The 23176-nt window shown below is 34.0% G+C and overlaps 2 protein-coding genes and 1 long non-coding RNA gene across 9 annotated transcripts; 1 reads left to right on the top strand and 2 right to left on the bottom strand.

Annotated features, from left to right (window-relative positions):
• Window positions 1-11886: 11886 nt before the first annotated feature.
• LOC145125085 (uncharacterized) lies at window positions 11887-16269 on the bottom strand. 7 transcript variants are annotated; one of them, XR_013715802.1, is made up of 12 exons: window positions 15704-16268; window positions 15547-15620; window positions 15247-15414; window positions 14985-15150; window positions 14223-14273; window positions 13680-13792; window positions 13187-13278; window positions 12968-13088; window positions 12657-12890; window positions 12463-12521; window positions 12106-12191; window positions 11887-12000 (listed from the first exon to the last, which is right to left on the bottom strand). It is a non-coding gene; the product is annotated as an uncharacterized LOC145125085 (long non-coding RNA). The 7 variants fall into 7 exon arrangements; XR_013715804.1 differs by lacking the exons at window positions 13187-13278; window positions 14223-14273 and adding an exon at window positions 14092-14169 and having other exon boundaries at window positions 12968-13131; window positions 15704-16269; XR_013715801.1 differs by lacking the exon at window positions 13187-13278 and having other exon boundaries at window positions 12968-13131; window positions 15704-16266.
• Window positions 16270-17549: 1280 nt separating this feature from the next.
• On the top strand, window positions 17550-19640 carry LOC145124834 (heme oxygenase 1, chloroplastic-like). Its single transcript, XM_079060298.1, has 4 exons — window positions 17550-18271; window positions 18812-19035; window positions 19132-19239; window positions 19361-19640. The coding sequence occupies exons 1-4, from the start codon at window positions 17860-17862 to the stop codon at window positions 19451-19453; spliced, it is 837 nt and encodes a 278-aa protein (XP_078916424.1). The 5' UTR covers window positions 17550-17859; the 3' UTR covers window positions 19454-19640.
• Window positions 19641-20028: 388 nt separating this feature from the next.
• LOC145126329 (protein BUNDLE SHEATH DEFECTIVE 2, chloroplastic-like) lies at window positions 20029-22016 on the bottom strand. The gene is made up of 5 exons (XM_079061717.1): window positions 21839-22016; window positions 21362-21462; window positions 20848-20914; window positions 20530-20626; window positions 20029-20307 (listed from the first exon to the last, which is right to left on the bottom strand). Exons 1-5 carry the CDS (start codon window positions 21894-21896, stop codon window positions 20229-20231), a joined length of 402 nt encoding a protein of 133 aa, XP_078917843.1. The 5' UTR covers window positions 21897-22016; the 3' UTR covers window positions 20029-20228.
• Window positions 22017-23176: the final 1160 nt, after the last annotated feature.

Genomic DNA, 23176 nt, shown 5'->3' with positions numbered 1-23176 from the left:
AGTAAAGAGCATAGACAAACTTAGTGTGCATACTTGATGTATTGCATAACTAATGTTGAGACAAACATAGTGTGCATACTTGGTGTATGGCATGACTAGTGTTTAGAGTGATTGTTTTAATTCAAGTATAAAGTTGATAGTATGAAACGGTATACAATGAATAATATGCAATCAATATGGTGATAAGTAAGAGGTGTGTTTATTTATATTCATAAGTTCTGAGACCATAGTTGATTCGATTATTCTTGTGTTTCACTTTGCATGTTTTGACTTCCAGAATAACTAAGTCGCTCTTCCTGAATGACTAAGTTATTCAAACCATCCACAGTCGGTCATATGTTGGAAGTAGATATGAATCAAGACTGTCATGGGTTGGATTGTAGATGTCTAAGATGTTGGACAAAGTGGTGCTACAACACTCATGAGTGCTCATAAGTTCTGAGTATTGGATTCAACCCACGCTCACTGGTATCACTTCATGGAATTCTATCTCGAGTGATCGTGAGACGGTAATATCATATAAGTCTTCAAACCTAGAGATATGACTAGTTGCCTATGAATTGGTTATACATTGATCGTACGAAAATGCATTGGTAACTCGATGTTATAAAACGTACCTTTGTGTATGATTCAAAAAGTAGTAGAACAAGCATATGAGTCGAAGTTTATCTGTTCCTTCTTGGATTAGAAGCGATATTTGGGCCCCTCGATGATTTTGTTTTGACCTATGTACCGGGCCCGGTCAAACAAATCGGAAATCGGGAAACAAACTGCTGGACAATAAGTAAGACATTTGTTCCATGTATTTGTCCGGCTGATATCTAAAACAGAGGATTATATGATCACTTATATTAAATGGAGTATCATCATCATCTCAGTTCCGCGAGACCTTGAAAAGAGCTACGATTGCTGGTCGGTTCTTGAAGTCATACTTGCAGTTATAGTTATTAGACTTATCCAAGTGGTAGACTGTTGGATTAGGTGTCTAAGTTCATAAGTATTTTTGGGTTGTACTTGACCCGACCTGACATGGTCCATTTGGGTTGCATGACATCATGCATTTGGATAAACTAAAATGAGAGAAATAACACTTATGGTTTATTAATATATTATAAGTTCTAATATATTGATAATATTATTTAATTAGTATTGATCAAGAATTAATCTAGTATTAATTAAGTGATCAAAAGATGACTAATTAAATATATGGGTTGATTATGTAAATCATCCATAACTTGTATAGTGGGCTAAAAGCTCCATGGATTATCAAGTTGGGCTAAGGTCCATAGGATGCTCCATGGGAGTTACAAACCCATGGGTAATGGAAATGAAGAGCCATGTTACATTAGGGTTTACATGGTGTAACCCTAATTGTAACACACTATATAAGGATCAACATGTTCACCAAAATCGGCACTAGAAAGAATAGAGAGGGCTAGCCGATTTTCTAAGTGTGTATCATTTCTCTCAAGTTTAATCCAAGTGCATTTGGTGTTGTGTGAGACATTTGAGGCATCACACTTGGGGTGCTAGGCTCACAAGGTTTTCAAGGAATCCAATAACTACAAGGTATGTATTTCTAGCTATCTTTTATGAATAAAAGTTCCCCATGTATGCTAGATAGGATTAAGAACCTTGGAAATCAAATTTTGCATGTATTTTAGACAAACATAGATCCAAGGTTTATAGGGTTGCATGTACACCTTAGGAGTGTTAGAATGCTCAAAACCCAACACGACCTTGGTGACGTAGACCCTGTTGATATAGTGAGGAGAACTCACCTTGCAACTGTCAACTGGAAATAGAAAGCTCAACTCTCAAATCACCTCCACGAACTCCACCACCTATATCCAAACACGTCATAAGTTCATGAATTCCCAGATACCCCAGAAGTCGACTGGTCAACCCTTGGTCAACGTCAAAGTCAAAGTCAACTGCCCGGGTCAACAGTCCATGTTGACCTGAACTCGTCGAGTGTATCCAGCCACTCGTCGAGTTCCCGGCATAAACCATCCGCTCGCCGAGTCACCGGAGTGACTCGTCGAGTTCCTAAGGCTCGTGATCGAAACTCCTTGACCACTCGTCGAGTTTTTCCCTTACAAATCGACAAGTTCACACGCACCCAACGGTTGGTAAGAACCTTAAACGATTCGCCGAGTCATTCTACTGACTCGCCGAGTCTACGACAATCTTCATCGGACTCGCCGAGTTCGGGACCATCTCCTTTTGACTCGCCGAGTCGACTTTGCGGCTCGTCGAGTCCCTTCAATCCTTCATCCATACAGATGCTTTTTAAGCCATGCAAAGGTTCCAGATTACAGATCCAACCTTCCAAGGCCTGCTTATCACGTAAAGTTGCAAACTTTACGTGCATGCAAGGCTTTAAGGCCCTTAAATGACAAATCTAAGCTTGCAATGAAGTCTCACACTTGAGGGAAGGCTTATTCTAGGCAAGGCTGATAACTTTATGGGTCTAGAGGCCAAAGGGAGTCCAGATCTGAAGTTACAACTTCAGATCTTAGCTCAAACATAAGAAGCCTTTCATAAAACCCATCCAAAAGAGATATTTGATGAACATGAGCCAAGGAAAACAATCTAATACCTTCAAGAGAGTGTTCACTGATGTAGATCTTGAATCCCACGAGTTCTTGCTTCTACTTGCTTGTTTTCCCCAAGTGTTTCCTCCTCCAAAACTCCTCCTCAAAGCTTGAACACACCAAAAGAACACACACACTCGATTTAGGGTTTGAGAGGGACAAGAAGCAGTAAAGGGGAGGCTGGGGGAGGCCAATGATCCTTTAAATAGGGTGAAATGCCCCGAAATCTAAGGTTTCATCTGCCAGCTCCTACTCGTCGAGTCCGCTCTTGGACTCAGCGAGTAGATCACTAAAACATGTGGACCAACCCGCTACTACTCGACGAGTAGGGCGGCCAACTCGTCGAGTAGAACCAAAAACCAAAAAGGATTCATACATAAATCAATACCTGGGAATCGGGGCGTTACAGACACATACCTAGAATGAAACATCTCCGAGAACTGCTCCCAAGACACAACAACTCTCTGCTCAGGGGAATACGAGCTGATAACAAGTCTCCACCAATCCTTCGCTCCAAACCTCATAAGGTTCGGAGCGCAGCTGACCTTCTAGTCAACTAGGCAAGAGCAGGTGAAAAATCATCCCTCAACATCATATAAACACCTCATGGCTATGATCGGGTCCTAAACTCCATCAAAAGTCGGGGGCTTCGTATTGTCGAACTCCCGATACTGAAAAACCCGACCCGATCCAACCCCTACAGCCGCAACGGTCGCGGTGGCTGCAAAAGCAGCAACCTCAGACAAAGTAGCATAACGCTCATCAAAGTACTCTATCATGGCGGTCTTAATAGACCCAAACATATCTGGCAACTGAGCTCGAAAGCGAGTGACAACCTCCTCCTACAGGATCTCCGTAATCTTGTCATCAGACGTAGCTGGCCCACCTTGATTGCCAGCTCCCGATCCCGATCCAGACCCAACCTCAAATCGTCTCGTCGTCACCATACAAAAAATAAACCATGGAGATATCAGATAACATGCAAATAATAACAGGGGAACCAACTCCCAAACAAAGCCATAGGGGTTGTACGTGTTGTCCTGTGCTTTCAGTAGTATGGGACCATACTACCTTCCACACCTACCCGTATTAGTCTCAAAGGATCATCACAAAAACCCTAAAAATACACACTAGAATACTCATACATCCAATCCTTACTCCCTAGAGGAAGGCTAAATATCTCGAAACTGGTCGGATGACCCCATACAACTCACTCATGAAACTTCCACCAACCCTATAGCACTCATGTATGCTAATCATACATAACAATGGACTCTACAGACAGTCGGATATGGGATCCTACCCTAAGCCCTTCATCAAACAAGAACAGGAAATAAGGCTAAACCAAACATTCTTAGGCTATATAATATTAGTTAGGTATAACCATGATGCATACACTAAGCAACTACAGTAATGATGTCAATTCCATTGAAGGAGAACCCTAGGCTATCAGGCATCATATAATCAAGAAATTCTATCATGCAAATTCCTGAAGAACCCTAGCCTATCACTAGCATGTTGTTCTAACATATCACAATATCAAATAACAGTGTGGTAATTTGGGGTCTACTTACTGGCGTCGGCTAATCGTACACATCACATCCTCCCTGTTTATTTTGAAAACCATTTAAAATTTGTTTTTTTTTAATATTTTCCCTTAGTTTGAGATTGGGTTCACACGAGTGTTCCTCCAATTCACTCAAACCAAGGCTCTGATACCAACTTGTAACATGCATAAAAAATTATGAAAAATTTAAACTTTTAAAAACAACCAGAAATCATATTTGTTTACAATATAGTTTTCAAAACATGTTTAATATCAGATTTCTCCCAAAATCATAAATCAAAACACGAGGAGGTGCACGATCACGCCTTCGTCTTCCCGCGATCATTTGAGGTACCTAAAACATAACCCAAAACTATAAGCCCAAATCTTAGTAAGTTACCCCGCAAAATCAACACAATAAGTAACACATATACAATAACAACATGCAATGGGTCCACAACTAAAAGACTGGATTACCCCTGAGCCCACAACATAAGTTTGGCTTGCCTTCGAGCCCGCAGCTTATGTCTGGCTTGCTTCCCGACCAGATCAGTCCTCAGACTAAATACCATTAAGCCCTGAGTACGAGTATAGCATGCCCTTTCTGGCTCTTAGCTCGTATCCGGAATGCTCATGAGCACTCAGTATGAGTCTGGCATGCCCTCCCCGGCCCTCAGCTCATATTTGGATTGCTCCAGGGTTTGTTGGATACCGCACAGAGCAGTACAACCTCAACCTGACCTACACAATATGTCGACATATAACAAATAATAACATACACAGATAATCAGATAGTATCACAGGTAGTCCTATAGATCTACCAGACTACCATATCAAGACTAGCACGCATATCTATTCCATACTCTGCATATCAACGAATATTAGGTTATCAAACTAATGGGTCGGCCTTGGTGTCTTCGACCCGCAAGTACGGTGATGAGAACTCACCTCACAAACTGAACAGAACTGATGAGGCCCGACTCCAAATCATAGCTCTCTACACGATACCTATTTTCACAAGTGGATAATTTCCATCAAAAACTCAAAATACCCAAAATGCCCTCAAGGTTAAACTTGGTCAAAGTCAAAGTCAAGGTCAAGTGGTCAAACCCACCTCGTCAACTGAGTCAACCCAGCCGAGTCAACCCACCGAGCTGACCCAGTGCGAGTAGGCGGGGCGTACTCCGGAGGTACACTTAGCATACGCAAAGACTCGCAGAAGACCACCATCAGGGTGGATGACCGAGTATGCAGGGCGTACCTCGCAGCCAACAAAAATCCATTTAGTGCTTATCGGCTTAAGCACTTAAGCCCATACTTCAGATCCAAGGTCCAGACGCATACTAGAGTCATAAAGTTTCCAACTTTATGACTTTACACGTCCATAGAGTCCTTAGCATAAGGTCTTAATCCATTAATACCTTTTACAAGATACATGAAACAATTCTAGCAATTGGGACCTCATTTTTATGGCTTAAGACCCCTCCTAGGGTCTGGAAGGATAGCTCAAAACGACAATAACCAACCATGCACAAATATGGGACCTCTGGGACAAGAAAAGCAACATAAAACACCCAAAATGGGATCTAACAATCAAAACATCAAGGTATAGACTTTATACCTTCTGGAGATTCTCAAGAAGGCAAAGATCCCAGGTCCACAAGCTTGCTTCCACTTCAAGGCTCCTTGATGTAACTTCTTCTTCCTTTAACACACCAAAAACACACTCTTGAACTCAAAACACACACCAAAGGGGCTAAGGTTTGCAAAAACGTCTCAAAGGATGTGGCGGTTGAAAAGGTGGGGAGAAATGAGCCATAATGATACTTAAATACCACCCAAACCCTAAGAATTAGGGTTTCCTCTTGACATTAGTACGCCCCACATACATAAGTGTACGCCCAGCGTCCTAAGGCGCGCCCTAGTACGCTCCGCGTACCCTCATGTACGCTTAGCGTACTCCTCTTGTCCAAAATTATGAAATTGCCACTAGGGCTTTAAGGAACATTCTCTTGGACTTAGGGACCAAAATGACATATAATAAAATTATAGAGATGAATTTATAAGTACCTGAACCTCGGGATGTTATACACACACACTCTCTCTCTCTCTTTCTCTCTCTCTCTCTCTCTCTCTATATATATATATATATATATATATATATATATATATATATAATTTGTGAACAAAAAAACAATAGAAAGAGAGAGAAGTTGCGGCTTCTCCACCCCACCAAACATATAATTGTTGGTATCATCTCATTGTTAGAGTAGTCACCTTGATGGTACCAACACTATTGTTGCATGTCATGCACAGCCCACAATCCATCCTTATAGCTTTTTTCCATAAGAAGTTTTGTATATACAAATATAATCTAGTTAAATAGTATTAAAACTCTCATTTATATGTCCATATATATATATATATATATATATATATATATATATATATATATATATATATATAAGTGGTTTTCTGAGATTTCATTTTAAACTTCAAAATGATTTTTAGGCAAAATGACTTATTGACTTATGAGGATGGGAAAATGAGTTTTTAAAAAAAATATATATTTGGATTACCTTTTATTGTGGAAAACAAGGCCCTTGAGACCTTGGAATCAACTAACTCCTGCAGGTCTGCAACACTCAGACCCAAACCATCTTAGCCACTAGTGTCGAACAAATACCAAGACCATCCTCATCATGCTTAAGTATAACTATAAGACCGATAGATAAGAAAATAGACTACAACTAACCCTAGTGCTATACCACACTATCTACCATCAACCAACTTCCTAATAACCTTTTGACTCTTCATGATCCTCGTACGGAATTCGTTCTTTCAGTAGTATGGGGCCATAATAGACAGTTAAAGTTATATAACACAATCTTGTTATGAAAAGTAGTTTACTCCATTGTTAAATGTTAGGAATATAATTATGTAACAGCTAGAATGAAGTCATCATTATCAAATTTCAGCAAGTATGAGTTTCAAGTCAAAAAACCAAATGCAATGACAATCAAATATTATGAAAACTCAATACGCTGCTACTTTTCAATTTAATAACGAATTCATGGCAGATAACAATCACTAATTTCATTTCACAATTACTAAATATGTTCCTTCAATTTAACAATTATTGAAGAAAAAAATGAAGAACTCCAAGTGAAAAAAACGAAGAAGAAGGTATATTAAAAAACGATATTACCACACGGGAAGAAAAGAATGTGTGAAAAGGATGTTTGAAGAATTGATTGCTTGATGGAGAAACACCTCGAAGAAGAGATACACCGGAAGGGGATGATGGAGCTCACTGTGGAGGCGGAGCAATGGAAGAGGTCGTGAAAGAGGCGAGTAGTCGATGATGATATAGGGTTAGGATAATATTTTCGTTCATTTTTTTAACCAAAAAGTCATAAAGAGTTTGTAAAAGTTACAAATTCTGACTTTTTAGATTCTTATTTTTAAAGGTTTAATGAAAAGTTTGTTTTAAAATGCCTTTTTCTTTTATAAAATATTTTTTAAACTTATTTACATTTCAAAAAAACAAATAAATCAATAAGAAGTTTTTGAATGAAATCTCAAATACTCTCTAAGGTGTTGTTTGTTTTTCTGAGGCAAAATGTTTGCAGTCTACGGACCACATCTAGAAGAGGTGGACCAAACGTCTGCAGTTTGAAAAAAGAAGACTGTTTGTTTTTTTAACATCTGCAGGCTATTAAAATAAACTAAAATATTTTTTTTAAACTTCAAAGTGACTTTTTAATATTTTTATGACTTTGTTATAAATAATTAACAAATCAAGATCAACTTTTATGTATTATTGTATAAAAAATGAAAATAAAAATTATACGAATTAAGGTATATATTTGATAAAAACCAACAATTTTGTTCGTAAAATTATACATAAACATTGTAATTAGGAATCAAAGAACTTGATACATAAATGGATGGAAATAAACATAGATTTTTTCAATTAAGTCAATTAAAAACATACCATAAATATTTTTCCAAGAAATTGACGATACTGTATCGAATAATGATTTATAAAATTTTGTACAAAAAATATAAGAATATATTATGATTTTTTTTTTCATATTTATATAAACAACTTCAACAACCATTATTGTAATAAATCTTTATTAATAAATTTATCAAAAATATCATGCTTGTGTCGTCGAATCTTTTTTTTAAAGTGTTGTAACTTTTTTTCAAATGGTTTATCATTAATAAAGTTTGAATAAATAAAAATAAAAAAAAACTATAAAAATTAAGATATATGTGTTTGTTTAGGCTATAAGATATTTGAAGATGTTAGAAGACTCTGGTCAACATCTGCGTCAAGAAGATGGCGCACAGACATTTTTAAGTTTGCAGTCTTTAGAAAAACAAACAGTCTGTGAAGGCTAATGTCTGCACGGTGCAGACAGAATAGGTCAAGAAGATCTGCAGACAAAAAACAAACCACACCTAAATCATCTATTAATGTCCACACACTTTAAAATGTTTTATAAATGGTATGATTTGTTTTTCATATATATATATATATATATATATATATATATATATATATATATATATAGAGAGAGAGAGAGAGAGATAGGTTCAGGTGTTTTAAGTAAGTATTGTGTTATTGTATGCATAAATGTGGGCCAATCAAAATTTAAAATATAAATAAATAATTAAATAAATAAATAAGGGTAAATAGGTAATTTGATAATTAGTTTCCACAAATAATATCCTATAATTATGGTAACCATTGACTTCAGCTACTAGGCTTTTTAAAACCACCGTAACCCTAATCAAACCATCTCCAGCCGTCACCTCCATCCTTATGCCTCCCACCACCGGCCGCCACCCTACCCTCTTGCTCCTCCGACCACCGTATCCACCGCCCTTCTGTCCCAACCAGATGGAGAGATTGGAGAATCCAACAACACATCCCCTTTTACCGACTTTCAATAGACATTTTGGAGAAGCTCTCTCTCTCTCTCTCTCGTCATCTTTATTGTTTGCTGGAAAAACCAAAGAAGAAACCGGAGGCTGTTGCCTCCGATCAAGCCTCACCGGCCCTCCTATCTTGACGAAAAAGCAAGCCTAAAAAGCCCCTGCACCATGTCGATCTCGGGTACAGGAGCGAAAAAGAAGAGATTTTTTTCTAGTATTGCTCCAATTATAGGTTCCATATATCCCTTGTGAACACTACTAATCACTTCATCGACCATCTCCATCTTCTTTGTTCAAATTAGGGTTCTTGATTTCAGTTTTTCATTTGTTGTTTTTTTGTTTAATTTTCCAGGTGAGTTTCAAATTAGGGTTCTTTATTTCATTCTTGTTACATTGGTATGCCTGAGTGTAAGCTTGGACTGAATGATAGAGTAATATTGGAGGCACAAGGACGAACTACAAAGGGAAAAGCCATTGACTTGGATGACATTAAGTTCCACCAGTAATTTTTCATTTTCTTTTAAATCTTATATCACATATATTATATATAGATAGTTTTTCATTTTCATTGACTTGGATGACATTAAGTTCCACCAGAACAATATCATTTGTGCCTCCTGATGGAGCATTTGACCTGATGACATATCGACTTAGCACTCAGGTGAAGCCTTTGATATGGGTGGAAGCTCAAATTGAAAGGCATTCAAGAAGCCGAATGGAAATTATGGTAAAAGCTAGGAGTCAATTCAAGGAGCGTAAGTTCTTGTTGCAAAGGTTTGATCATCTCCATAGCTTGTCTTTTTTCTGATTCTTTTGACAGAAAATGATTAATTTGCTTTTCATTCGAATTTTTTTTTCCTGATTTAACACTTCATTTATGTGGACAGTGCAGGATCTTGACAAGGTTGAATTCTGAAAAGGTATCAAGTATGTTTATGTAGATGATTCAATGGATGATATTGGTGAGATTCCAATTCTATTGGAATGGAATCACGAATTCCAATTTTGTTGGAATGGAATGACGAATTCCAATTCTGTTCGAATCACAGAAGTTGATGCTTGAAGAACATACCACAAAATTGAAACAGACCACATTATTCTTTTAGAATGTATTAGTCGTTGTTAGATTTTAATGTTTTCTTTCCCGTTTTAATTGTTTTTTAGTTTTATTCTTTAAAAATAAATGCAATTCTTAACAATTGTTACCCGTATTCTATAAGAAATAATGTATTTTTTGTTTTTATTCTTCAATTGATTGTTCAAGAATTTGTTATTCTACAATAAGTTTTTAAATTCATGATCAAAAAATAGGTTCAAGAATATTTTTATTATTTATGGTTCAAGAATATTTTTATTTTTGAATATACTCATAAACATATTCTGTCAGAATGTCCGAATTAAAATAATTATAATTCGTAAAATCGGATTTTTAAAATTAATAGAATCTATGATCCTTTAAAAAATGCAATTTCCTTTATTAAATCTATATTAATTCACTAAATTGCCCTTGTAATTAAATAAGATGATATTTTCAATTATATTTAATTCAATAATATATATTAATCACTTTCTTAAAATAAGTAAATTTAATTGGCTCACATTTATGCATACAATAACACAATAATTACTTTGAATAGAATAACCTAAGCCTCTATATATATATATATATATATATATATATATATATATATATATATATATATTCAAAATTATTTAACTTTATTTGTCATCTATATATTCCAATAAACATGAAACTACATTATTGTAAAGGATTTGTTAATTCAATAAAAAAAACATGTTCTTATAACTTTCATTAATAATGGAAACTAGAAAGGTTACCTCCGCTACGCTGGGCCAGAAGCTTTCAATATTGTTTCCGAATTGATAAATATGACTAGAAAGTGTAAGGATGAAAAGTCCGGGCTTTGCCCCGGACAAAAAATGTAAAAGTTTTGACTGCAACGACCAGAAGTGTGAAAATGGCTAAAGAATTAAAGGGGTAGAAATTAGCAACTTTTTAGAAAAGGGATCAAAGTTGTCAAACCGTTAAAGTTTTGTAGCCAAACTTTAAATATTAAAAGGTTCCAAAAAAGTGTAAAAATATTGATTGCAAGGACCAAAAGTGTCAAAATGGGTAAAGAATAATGACCAAAGTTGTCAAAAAACATCCAAATTTAGTATTCCTAACTTCCAACAATAATACAGGGACCAATTCTGCCAAAAAAATGGAAAGTTGAATGGAACACAAACAAAAGGACATGAATAAATTAATTAAAGAAGTACAGGGACCGGATATGTAAATCAAGGGACCAAACTTGGACAAAGTATCCTAAGTTTACTATTCCTTTCTTCCACAACTTTAATATATACTAGATGATGCGCGTTGCGGGGCATGGAGCTAAACAGATACGATCGAAAGTTTTACGGGAAAAATTTCAATAAAAACAGGAAAGATTTTTTAAATTTGAAGTACAGTGCTATTCACTGCATCTATAACGTAAAAATGGAAAAGTCACCAAAATGACAATGCAAAAAACAGAAAAAGAAAAATAGGTAGAACTTGAAAGTACATTGTTATTTAGGGCATTTTAGTACAAAAAAATAAAAAATGTATCTAATGGCAATGTAGTTAAGTTTTTGCGAAAAAAAAACAAAAAAAAATGGAAAAAAAAGCAGAAGAAAAAATGAAAAGTCAAAGTATGTTGCTATTCACCGTAATTATTCAAATGCTTTCATGTCACATGCAATATTAAAACAAACAATTATTAAAAATGAGTAGTTGTAATTGGAGGTCTATAACAAACAAAATGATTGTATTAGTTTAATATTCAGCAAAAAATAAAAAATGTTGCAACCTTGCAATTATAGCTCCAAATCTAAAGAATTTAACCGGGTTGTAATGAGAGTTACCTTGCATAAAGATGTGTTACTTAAAGTTAGAATGGCTTCCGTTAATCTAAAAAGTATTTTCAAATAAGAATATACTTTCAACTATTAAATGTTCATAATAACAACCTTCTTTCATCTGTTGCTGCAAGTGTTTTGCTTTCTCTTCTTTCAACCACACGTACCCCCGCCATGTCACCAAGATACACAACGACCTATAAAATCCAGAGTATGTGTTATCATTATTTGTAATATTAATTTTTTTTTAATGAATATAAATCATACATACATACGATTGTAATATATCGTTTTTAATCAAATTATTCAACAATTTTTCATTTTTATAATACCGTAAATGCATAAAAATACCTCTACAATAGCATCAAAATAAAAAATGTCCCAACTGTTCAAAGGTTTTTTCATTTTTTAATTAATTAATAGTTGTCACACTCTCTGTTAATATATCTAGGAATCATGTAAACCAACCTTAACAGGGCATCTGGTTCAAACGTGGAGCAAGGCAGCAGGAAGGTTATTCAAATCACCTGTACAATAACCACAAACTAAGAAACCCTAAAATCTAAAAAATCAAATGAAAAATTATAGATATTTGAAAGAAGAATAGAAGCTTTATATTAATCTGAGCACCATAGCATCAATTTGATTAAAAAAAAACTAACCACATCGATGTCTTCTTCTTATTACTGCTCCAAATGGAAAAAATGAGAGTAATAAAAAAAGAAATCTTCACCTTCCAGTCAGAACCCTGAAGAAAAGAATCCATGGACAAAACCAAAAACAATATTCTGAATACATAATTGAACTAACCTCATAGATATTTTTGCCAAAAACTCATAAAACTGTAGCTAAATCTGTGTGCTCATAAAACCGCAAACCCATCTATCCGTACTAATCTGAGGAACAAACAGCAAATCAAACGTTCTCAAATCTAGAAAAACAAATTAAAAAGGCAACAAATCAGTGAACATACCTGATTTCATAGCTAAAGGTGGATCTGGCACTATGATTAGCAAAAGTGAGAAAAAAAACCAAAGGACTGACTTGGACATCCACTGTTTTGATTATCTGATCTCATCCAACATTTCCCTTTCCTACTCCAAGAAGGTGCAGATGTGTTTATCAACCAGCTTCGAGCTTGATTACAAAACAAATAGATTGAATGCACATTAGAAAAGGATATGCAAATTACCATGTATTTCAATTACACTATTCTTTTTCCACCAAAAAAACCCTTTTTTTGACATTTTGTATATCAGTTTTCTATTCCTTCATAGCTGATTGCTGTTAAGAAGCATGAAGAATAGTTAAATAGGTCAACATTATCACTATGTAGTTATACATTCTTCCAAATGAATGTCATTAACCATTTAGGTAACATTGAGATATAATAATTGGAATTAATAGAAACAATTTAATTTAGTAATTCTAACCTTAATTTAAAATCTTTACATTAATTTTTACATTTTTAGATGATGATTAATTTGTAATTTTTTTTTTTTTGAAACAAAAAATTACACAGAGCTGGCTCAATTCACATGAATTGGTGATAAAATATACTATATACTAATGTTTATAATGGGGCATTAATAGTCAGTTTTGTTGATAAATTGAAAAAAATTGGAAAAAAATCATAAAGAAATAGGTGTAACTGCAAAGTGAGTTGAGAAAAAATTGTTAATTACGATATGGTAGTATCGTCAGTCAACCATTTCTTGAAGGTGGACCAAAATATGACTTCCATGTTCTGTTTTCATCCACATAAACAGTTTTACTCTTCAACTATCAGTGATATTTACTGCATCAATAACCAAAAAACGGAAAAATGACCTGATAGCATTGTATTTTGGTAATTGCAAAGTACGTTGCTATTTGGGACATTTTACTCCAGAAAATGAAAAATGCACCTAACGGCAATGTAGCTAGGTTTTTGGAAAAAATTAAAAGAAATTACAAAAAATATGAAAAAAAAAACGTGTAAATGCAAAGTACATTGCTATTTACTGCATTTACCATCTAAATATGGAAAATGCACTAAATGGCAATGTACTTTGGTTTTTGGTAAAAGAGTCATAACAAAAATGCAAGGTACATTACTATTTAGTATTCGCTAACCGTCGTTTCAAATTCCACCATTTTATCCCAATTGTATGTGTTTTCATCAATTCAGATCTCCTATAAAACACAAAACAAAAATCATATAAACATAGATTTTTTTGCTTACATACCTTAACAGCAGGCACACTTCCCAACTCTTTAACATCCTCAAACTTAATTACCTACAAAATAGATATGTTGTGTTTATGATTTTACTTAAAAACCATAAGGGTATTTTTGGAAAATTATTCTAAGAACTAACTTATTGGTGATTATTTTACTTAAAAACCAGAAGGGTACTTTCAGAACATGCATAATGAGTTTGCATTTTTCTGTCAACAGGCATAGAAAAAGGTTAGAAATTTTAATGAATAATAGATTATACCAACTTATATAAATCTTTCTTTATACAATTATAAGTAACAAAAAATTAGCAATTAAAACATAGCAAGATACCAGTGATAACGGGTTTCTGTAATATGAATGGCATGAGTTTCATTCACCGATTTGTAGTCAAAAGCAGAGGATGCAGTTTAAGATTGGAAAATCTTAACATCAAACACCATGCAATTATTGCTACACACCAATATATCTCAATAGATATATAACAAATATATATTTAATTAAAGTTTTTTTTAAAATTTTTTTGAACGCATGTGTTATTGAAAATAATATTCATAAAAATAATGTGAAATTACAATATATCATTCCATTATCAAAAATAGAAGAGAAAAACACATTCTTCCATAAAATGGAAATCACTACATCCGAAAAAATCACCATTTGTTATATGTTCAGTTTATTGCTACATGTCTAACAAACATGGTTTTGATTTTTGCATACAAAAAACAACAATGAAGAATTGTAAATTTCTATGTATTTGAACATCTAACCTTTTTTATCCCAACAAAAATGCCTTTATAGTGATCCTAGAGAAGCATCCAACAGAAGTTTCAATTCCTTGCTCCAATCTTCAAATTTAGCAACCTTCTCGACTTGTTCTTGTTTTGGATCATGACCACACCCTGCTTTCTGTTGTTGAGCCTCCATCAATAGAATCTGCAACCCAACATTATAAACAAACAATAATATCACGAAAACAATAATTTTAGGGATTAATTACACTGTTTAAACCCATGTTTTGTAAGGAGTTACCTTCTTTGGCAGTTGTCGAATTTGTTTGTCAATATCATGAACGTGGTCCGTTGTAGCGGAAGTTTTCATTGAACTGGAGGGAGGAGGAGCAGCGACACATCCGGAAAATCATGATCTCGTTTGTCTGGGACGCAATCGACCCAAAAAGTTCAACTTGGAATCAGAGATCTGCGAAACAAATCAAAACAAAAGCAATATTCGGTCATAAAAAAACAGTAAAACATTTCATAGAACACCTTATGTACATACCATATATACATCTCCAAAAGTACAAATAGAGAGATATAGAGAGGCGATTACAGTTGATGTTCATGCAGATGAATTCGGAGACTCAGATTTGGAAACAGGAGATATTCCGGATCTATGTAGATCACCTGTGAATCGTTTACATGTCTCTGATTAGAGACGTGATTTTGAATTTGAAGCGATTTATTTTTGTAATGTTTTGGAAACGAACCTGTGAAACGTAGGAAATTCTATTGACGATGTATGAGCGGGATGACGGAAGTCGGATGATTGTTTGGTTTTGTTCGTCACATGAGAGGTTGAAACCGGGGAATCCGCAGCGGGTGGGTTGCCGGCCGAGGATATGGAACGGGAAACGTATTTCTGGTTGGTGGGCGCCGCAGGAGGCCACCAAGCAGTCGTCGTTAGCACCGGCGATGGGTTTCAGTAGAAAGAAGGAGAAGAGGATCAGAAGGCCTATACATATGATGAGAAGACTGGAGCGAAAAAGGAATAGAAGAGGGTGGTCGTGAAGCTTTTGTGATCATCGATTTATACAATTTCTTGATTTAGGGCTTTTGGAGGCCGATGGAGAACGGGAGTCGGTAGAACGAACACAACTTGCAGGAATGAACTGAGAACAAAAGGGTAATTGAAGGTACTGGAAAGAATAACACGATCAAATGGAGGCACGGTCGCGGTCGTGCAGCCAGACGGCTGCATGAAGTAGAAGAACCATCGACCTGATGAAGATGATAAAAGGAAGACGGTGGAAATTGGAACAGAGATACTGATACGAGTCCAGCTCATATCAGTCCAGCAACACAGCCAACCAGGCCCAAACGTGTGATCCATAAGCCTGTAAGATTCTTGGACTAACAAGGATAAGAGGAAGAAGTCAGTTATGAGAATTAGTCTCGAATAGAAGTAGTGTTTCCAGTAATTTCTGCTTAAGTTTAGCTGCATAAGGTCCACCACCACTTAGATTTTCCTTATTTTCAGTTGCTTCCTTGATTATTTAAGTATTTTGTAATTTGCATTTGAGGATATGAAAAAAATACAGAAAATTGCTCCACTTCCTGTCTTCTGTTCTTGGAGAATTGCCATCTCAAATCGGCATACAACAGATACATAAAGGAAGACGGTGGAAGGATCGGGAAGGAATACGCGTAACCCTGTGGTAACCCAAGGAACAGTACCCTAGTCAGATACTGTTCCTAACTTTCATTTCCTTAATATAAAACAAATAAAAATAGAGGGACTGGAAATGTAATTTAAGGGACCAAAATTGGGCAAAATCTCTCAGGTTTACTGTTCTTTTTCTTCATAACTTTAATTTTAATATATATATATATATATATATATATATATAATAACAACATATCTATTCACAATGTATTCCTATTTATAGTAAATTAAAATTCATTCATATTTATAGTAAATTAAAAATTCATTTATTGAGATGTTAAATCATTATAACCCAAAAAACTATTATTGGTGTTTTGAAATGATTGTATAAAGTATTAATGTATTATTGAAGACAAAACTAAGGATGTTTGATAAGTTAATTGAAAATTTAGTTTTTAGTAGAAAAACTGGTTGTTAATTAATTATCTAAGTTGATAAGTTATCTTATTAGTTAATAAATTAATAATGTTTAATAAAAATTAAAAAATAACTTATAAGCTAGATTATAAATATAAAATGACATTTTATACATGAACAATTAGATATATAACTAAAAAAATTATACTTTATGATATACTTAGATTATGTTTAAAAAAAATTTATAAACTTGTCAAAAGCTAGCTTATTAACAAACTAAATTATAAATTAATTTATAAAAATAAAATAAACTATTTTTTTTAGTTTTATCAAAGATTATCTTAAAATAACTTATAATAACTTAACTTATAAATTAGTTTAATAAACTTAATTTTATAGTTTTAACTGACAGTAGTTATAATAAAAGAGTTTACATGATAATTTATTTTTGTGGGGTCTAAATATAGAAAGATTATCATTTATATTTTTTTTTCTCCTTCCAATATGGTAAATGGTATTATTTAAATCCAATAATCGGAATATTGCCCATCTCGAAACAGCCATACGGAGGCCATACATTCATCCGAACACAGAGATACGTACCGCTTTTTTTCTCTTTCTTCCTTCACTGAATTCTTGAAGACTCCATAGCCACATAGAACATCATTAATTTTTCCTTAAATAACTATTAAATGCTTTTCTTTGTCTTCAAGATTACAAAACAAACCAACAATCATTCACAAGCTAATCCATTATTTTAATTTTAATTCCGATTCATACACACCCTTATCTTGTCATCATCTTCCACAATCCAACTCCTACACAGAACTTTTCACTTCAAATATGGCTTCAATCCCTTCAATTTCTCAATCACAACTGTTTTCGAAGAAACCCCAGTTCATATCCACCCAGAAAACTTCTATATTCCCAATCACAACCAGCTTCAATCCCTCGAATCGTTTTGTGTTGAAGTCCAAGAAAATGGTTGTGGCGGCAGCGGGGACGACGGCGGCAGCGGAGGAGAAGTCGAAGAAGAGGTATCCAGGTGAGGGAAAAGGGTTTGTAGAGGAGATGAGGTTTGTGGCTATGAAATTGCATACTAAAGATCAATCGAAAGAAGGAGAAAAAGAAGCTCAAGAGAAACCTTTGCCTAAATGGGAACCCACCATTGATGGGTACTTGAAGTTCTTGGTGGATAGTAAATTGGTGTATGATACTCTTGAGAAGATTGTTGATAAAGCTGACTTCCCTGAATGTAAGTTTTCCTTATTGTTTCGTTTCTTACTTTAGTTATAAGATTGTGATAAAGTGTATAAAAGAAATAAAGAATCATGCTTTTCGTGTGTTGTGAATGGTAGAAATCCTCATATAATTGTCCAACTTTATCATTAGAAACCTTGTAGAATGATCTTGTATACATATGCAATATGTGGTAAACGTTTATTGGGTGTTTATTTTCAAATTTTGTGTTTACCATCTTTACCCCCATGTTTTAGAAGTTAGAGATACACTTTGACTTTTATGGTCAACTCTCTAGGATCTAATTATGATTTAAATTTGGTTTTTAACCCCCTTTTCTTGAATACATCTATTGTGGCTTGAGAGTTCTAATTTATGTCCAAAGTGTTTATTGCAACTTATTGAGCTTTGACAAAAAGTGGGACAATAGTTTATGTCCCATATACATCTAAAGTCTCTAATGCAGGTCAAACATAGTACAATCTGTTATGTCATGTTATACATGGTACAGTCTGTCATGTCATGTCATGTACTGCTATCTGTTGTTTCTTTGCAGATGCTGAATTTAGGAACACGGGATTGGAAAGGGCGGAAAGTCTTGAAAAAGATTTGACATGGTTCAAAGAAAAAGGCTATTCTATACCCGAACCATCATCACCCGGGCTTAATTACTCGGCTTATGTTGAAGAGTTATCAAAGAAAGATCCACAAGCATTTATTTGTCACTTTTACAACACCTACTTTGCTCATTCAGCCGGAGGTCGAATGATAGGGAAAAAGGTAATGGATTTATCAGGAACAAGACTTAACGCAGAAAGAACGACTTAACTGTCTTATTATGATTTATGCTTGTGAGTTTACATGTCTCAATTGTAGGTAGCTAAGGAGGTATTGAATGGAAAGGAATTGGAGTTTTACAAATGGGATGGTGATCTTTCTCAACTCTTGCAGAATGTTAGGGACAAGTTGAATGTAGTTGCAGAGGTAAAAGGTTTTCCTCTTAAAAAAACGATATTTGAATTGCTATAATTAAGTAGATTCTTGAAGTGTAAATGAGATTTATTCTATGTTGTAACATGTTTGTTATGTGTTATGTTATAACCAGAACTGGACTAGAGAGGAGAAGAATCATTGTCTTGAAGAAACAGAGAAATCATTCAAGTTTTCTGGGGAAATCCTGCGTTTGATATTGTCATGATGCTGAAAAACACATGAAATGTAATCTTTAAAAAAACTCCTTGATACACTATCTTTCTTGTTTGTTTTTGCCATGAATCGTTGTTTTTTGTGCATAATCTGTACACTTTTATATAAAATGTGGAACATGAAAGTGAAGAAAAAAGGCGTCTTGACTTTCTTGAATTGCATATAATGTGTTGTTATGATCTTTATTGCCCAAATGCTTTTGTCTTTCATATTCACTTTATATGTGTGTTGTTTGTTTTGATTTTTTTGAGGATAGAATACAGAAAAAACACAACGTAATTTTACCATTTTATTGGCTTATTTGTTTAACATTATACTTTTTTTGACTGTTTACAAAAATCAAGTTTCCATGTTACGTGGTTTTGAAAAGGGTTAAAATACAAAATGACACAACATATCGATTAAGCACTAAGCTACTCTTTTTATGATAATGTAATATCAGTTTAATGGTTAAATAAGGATATTAAAGTAGTATACGTCCTAGTTTTCTTTTCATTGTTTGTATTTTCAATACCATATTTATATTCTAATCATGTCCCTTATTGCTTTTAGTACAATGTTGTAATATAAAGAAATAAAAGTATTGCGATGTTTTTCAATAAACAAATAAACGGAAGTAGATTATTATGTTTTTTTGCATTGAGCACTTACAACCAACCATTTTTCCATTAAGAACTAAGTTTTACAAAATCGAATAAACATAGACTCATTGTTTCGCCGGAACCACCACACTCAGGGTGGCAGAAGGTGGTGGCTAAAGATTTTCCCTAGTCATCAGAAGAGCTCATGAACCCACCTCTAAATCCAGCTCCATTGCAACCACCACAAAGAATCTCCTTTTTACCCCTACACATAAATTAAACATCACTTGTTCAAAATGCATACACTTTATCAATACCAAATCAAAAAAGGTCAACTCTTTGCAATCTTTTTGGTCAACCAACAAGATTTCTTCAATAATAAACCAAATCCCAAATCGGGTACGAAAACCGAGCATAATATGATATATATGTTTTTTTCTTTATTAGAAATATAAAGTAAGATAAAATAAATATGAGAATAATAAACCTGCAAAGCCAACACAATCCACCAGCTTTGAAACGTCCACCAAAGTGATCTTCTGAGTTTATTCCATTTCCTTTGCATTGTTTACATTGTATACAACCTAATATTGCACAAGAGGGCAAATTAGTAAATTCCATTCCTCCTTACCTAAAGAAAGATTATAGCCAATTCGAAGCATAGATGAGGTGACAAAAAAGTTACAGTTTTTGTCTTATTGATAAGTTCTAGAAATCATTTAAACACAGTAAAACCTGTTATGTCAGTTAAACATATTAAACACAGTACAACCTATTATGTCATGTGTAGCCTGTATTAACTTACCATTCCCTTCACAATCACCACAAACTATGCTGTTCACTTTTGTGGTGCTGCTTGTACCATCTGTAGCCTACAAGATGTAACATGAAATTTAAATAAAAAACTATAAAACATTTTCTAGTTTCTTTTAAAGATTCACAAAACCCTTTTTCTTTTGGGTGATTTTAATAATGACCCAATTTTTATTTTGCTAAAAAGGTAATATATCTTGAATGAATTCAAATATTCACTAATGTTGGATTTTTTTTCTAGTTCATTATACACCAAATTATCTAACGTTTAGTGGAAAACAAAGACAATAGAACAATTTATAAACACAATTCTTGAGCTTATTATACACCAAAGTATCAAACTTTTAGTGGAAAACAAAGACAATAGAACAATTTATAAACACAATTCTTGAGCTTATTATACACCAAAGTATCAAATTTTTAGTGGAAAACAAAGAAAATAGAACGGTTTAAACAAGATTTTGCATGCTTTTGTGATCAAATTAAGGTAAATTTTAGAATCTGACCTGGACTTCCAAAGATTGAAATCTTTCGAATTTTGACTTCTGATTAGTCAAATTGTTGATCAAAATCACTTTCGGGGCATTGGCGTTTCCACCAATGAGCCCTGAAACATTATCATCAATCCATTAGAACCTCCACATAGTCCTTCATCAAATAGTAATGCTACATCTTACTTATCATATTTCTATAATTTATACATTTATAAAAATCAAATATTGTGTACTCTTTTGTAAAAAAAAAAGTTTACAATTAGTGTATACATACATTTGGAGGGTGTTTGAATGTGTATTTTTAGAATGATTTCAAGAATCAGAAGACAATTATGCACATATGCATGGTACGTTTACAATTATCCTCAAATAATAATAAGTTATCAATCATACAACAATTTCATATTCAAATTCGACACCTCTTTTTTATGCACATATGCATCGTACGTATACAATATACATATAAATATAGAGAGATGAGGGGAGTACTTGTTTTGCTCGGGGAACTGAAGGAGGAGATAGGGGTAAAACTCAGAGCACAAGACATTGTGTGAAGAGATTTTTAAGGGTAAAATATGTGATAATTGAAGGTTTCAAGATTTTGATAGGTATGAGAAAAGATAGGAAATTTTTGGTCTGCAAAATGCGAGTTTTAAGAGAATTTGAGGTCCCGTTTCTTCCTACAAGTAGATAAGCCCCTCTTTCTTCCAAGAAGAGGGATTTTAGTACTTCGCCAGAAATACCCTTAGGATATTTATGTTGGCAGAACGACTATGGGGGTGTAAGTGTCATTTCATTTCATTTCATCTTTTTCCTTTAAAAAGTGAGAATTTAAAGAGAATTTCGACGGATCCTTTTCTTACTACAAGTATATTTTTTTCTTGCAAGAAGAGAGATTGTAATTGCTTACCCTCTTAATATGTTAGTCACATAAGTTTTTTTTTGATATTTTTTGAAACTATGTCTACCATGTAAAAGTTGAGAAGTGTTGGTGTGTCTATTATAGTATTATGTTTGATTTAGAAAAAAAAAAAAAAACAAAAAAACAAAATAAAGACGATCAATGCATTCCCACTTTCTCTCATCTTTTCCCTCCGGCCGTTGAACCAACCTTTTGGACTTGCTTGGCGCACCTAAGGGTGTTGATCGGGTAATTTGTTCTGGTTTCAGATAATTCGGGTCGGATAATTCGTGTTTGTCATGTTAAAAAAATATTCATTATCCAACTGAAATTAAATTCAGGTAATCCGGGTTTGGGTAATTCGAGTAGTAGGTCGAGTTTGGATAATTTAGGTATTACCCGAAATATATAATTTTTTTTTGAATGGCACATGAAAATAAATTTAATGAAATAAATATGTCGTGTTTTATTATCTTGTTGGAAAATCTCCAGAAAAGTCTTAAAATTTTACCCTAATTTACGAAAAAGTCTCAAACTAAATTTTGTTTACAAAAAAGCATGAATTACCAGTAAAAATAGCGATTTGACCCCTTTTTTCCGGTTTACTGGTTTTATTACTTACCTGTTTCACTAAAGTCTCATTGTTTTACCCTAATTTGCGAATAAGTCCCAAAATAAAATTTACCGATGATTTGACCATTTTCTTCATGTAACATACAATTTATTGGTTTCATTGACGACTTAGCCACCTAGTCATTAAATTAGTTGATAAGATGAATACGATGGATTATATAATGCTACATTTACTGTAAAATTTGATATCCATCTCATCAGCTCATTTATGACTATGTATCTACGGCAGCAATGAAAACCAATAAAATGTGTGTTTCAAAGAAAAAATGGCAGAAAATGAGTTGATGTTTGAT

Source organism: Lactuca virosa, chromosome 7 (genome assembly GCF_052849685.1).
Source record: "Lactuca virosa cultivar CGN04683 chromosome 7, Lactuca_virosa_CGN04683_v6, whole genome shotgun sequence".
Taxonomy (NCBI): Eukaryota; Viridiplantae; Streptophyta; class Magnoliopsida; order Asterales; family Asteraceae; genus Lactuca; species Lactuca virosa.
The sequence above is the reverse complement of the archived record's forward strand: the minus strand, read 5'-3'. Positions and strand labels throughout refer to the sequence as shown.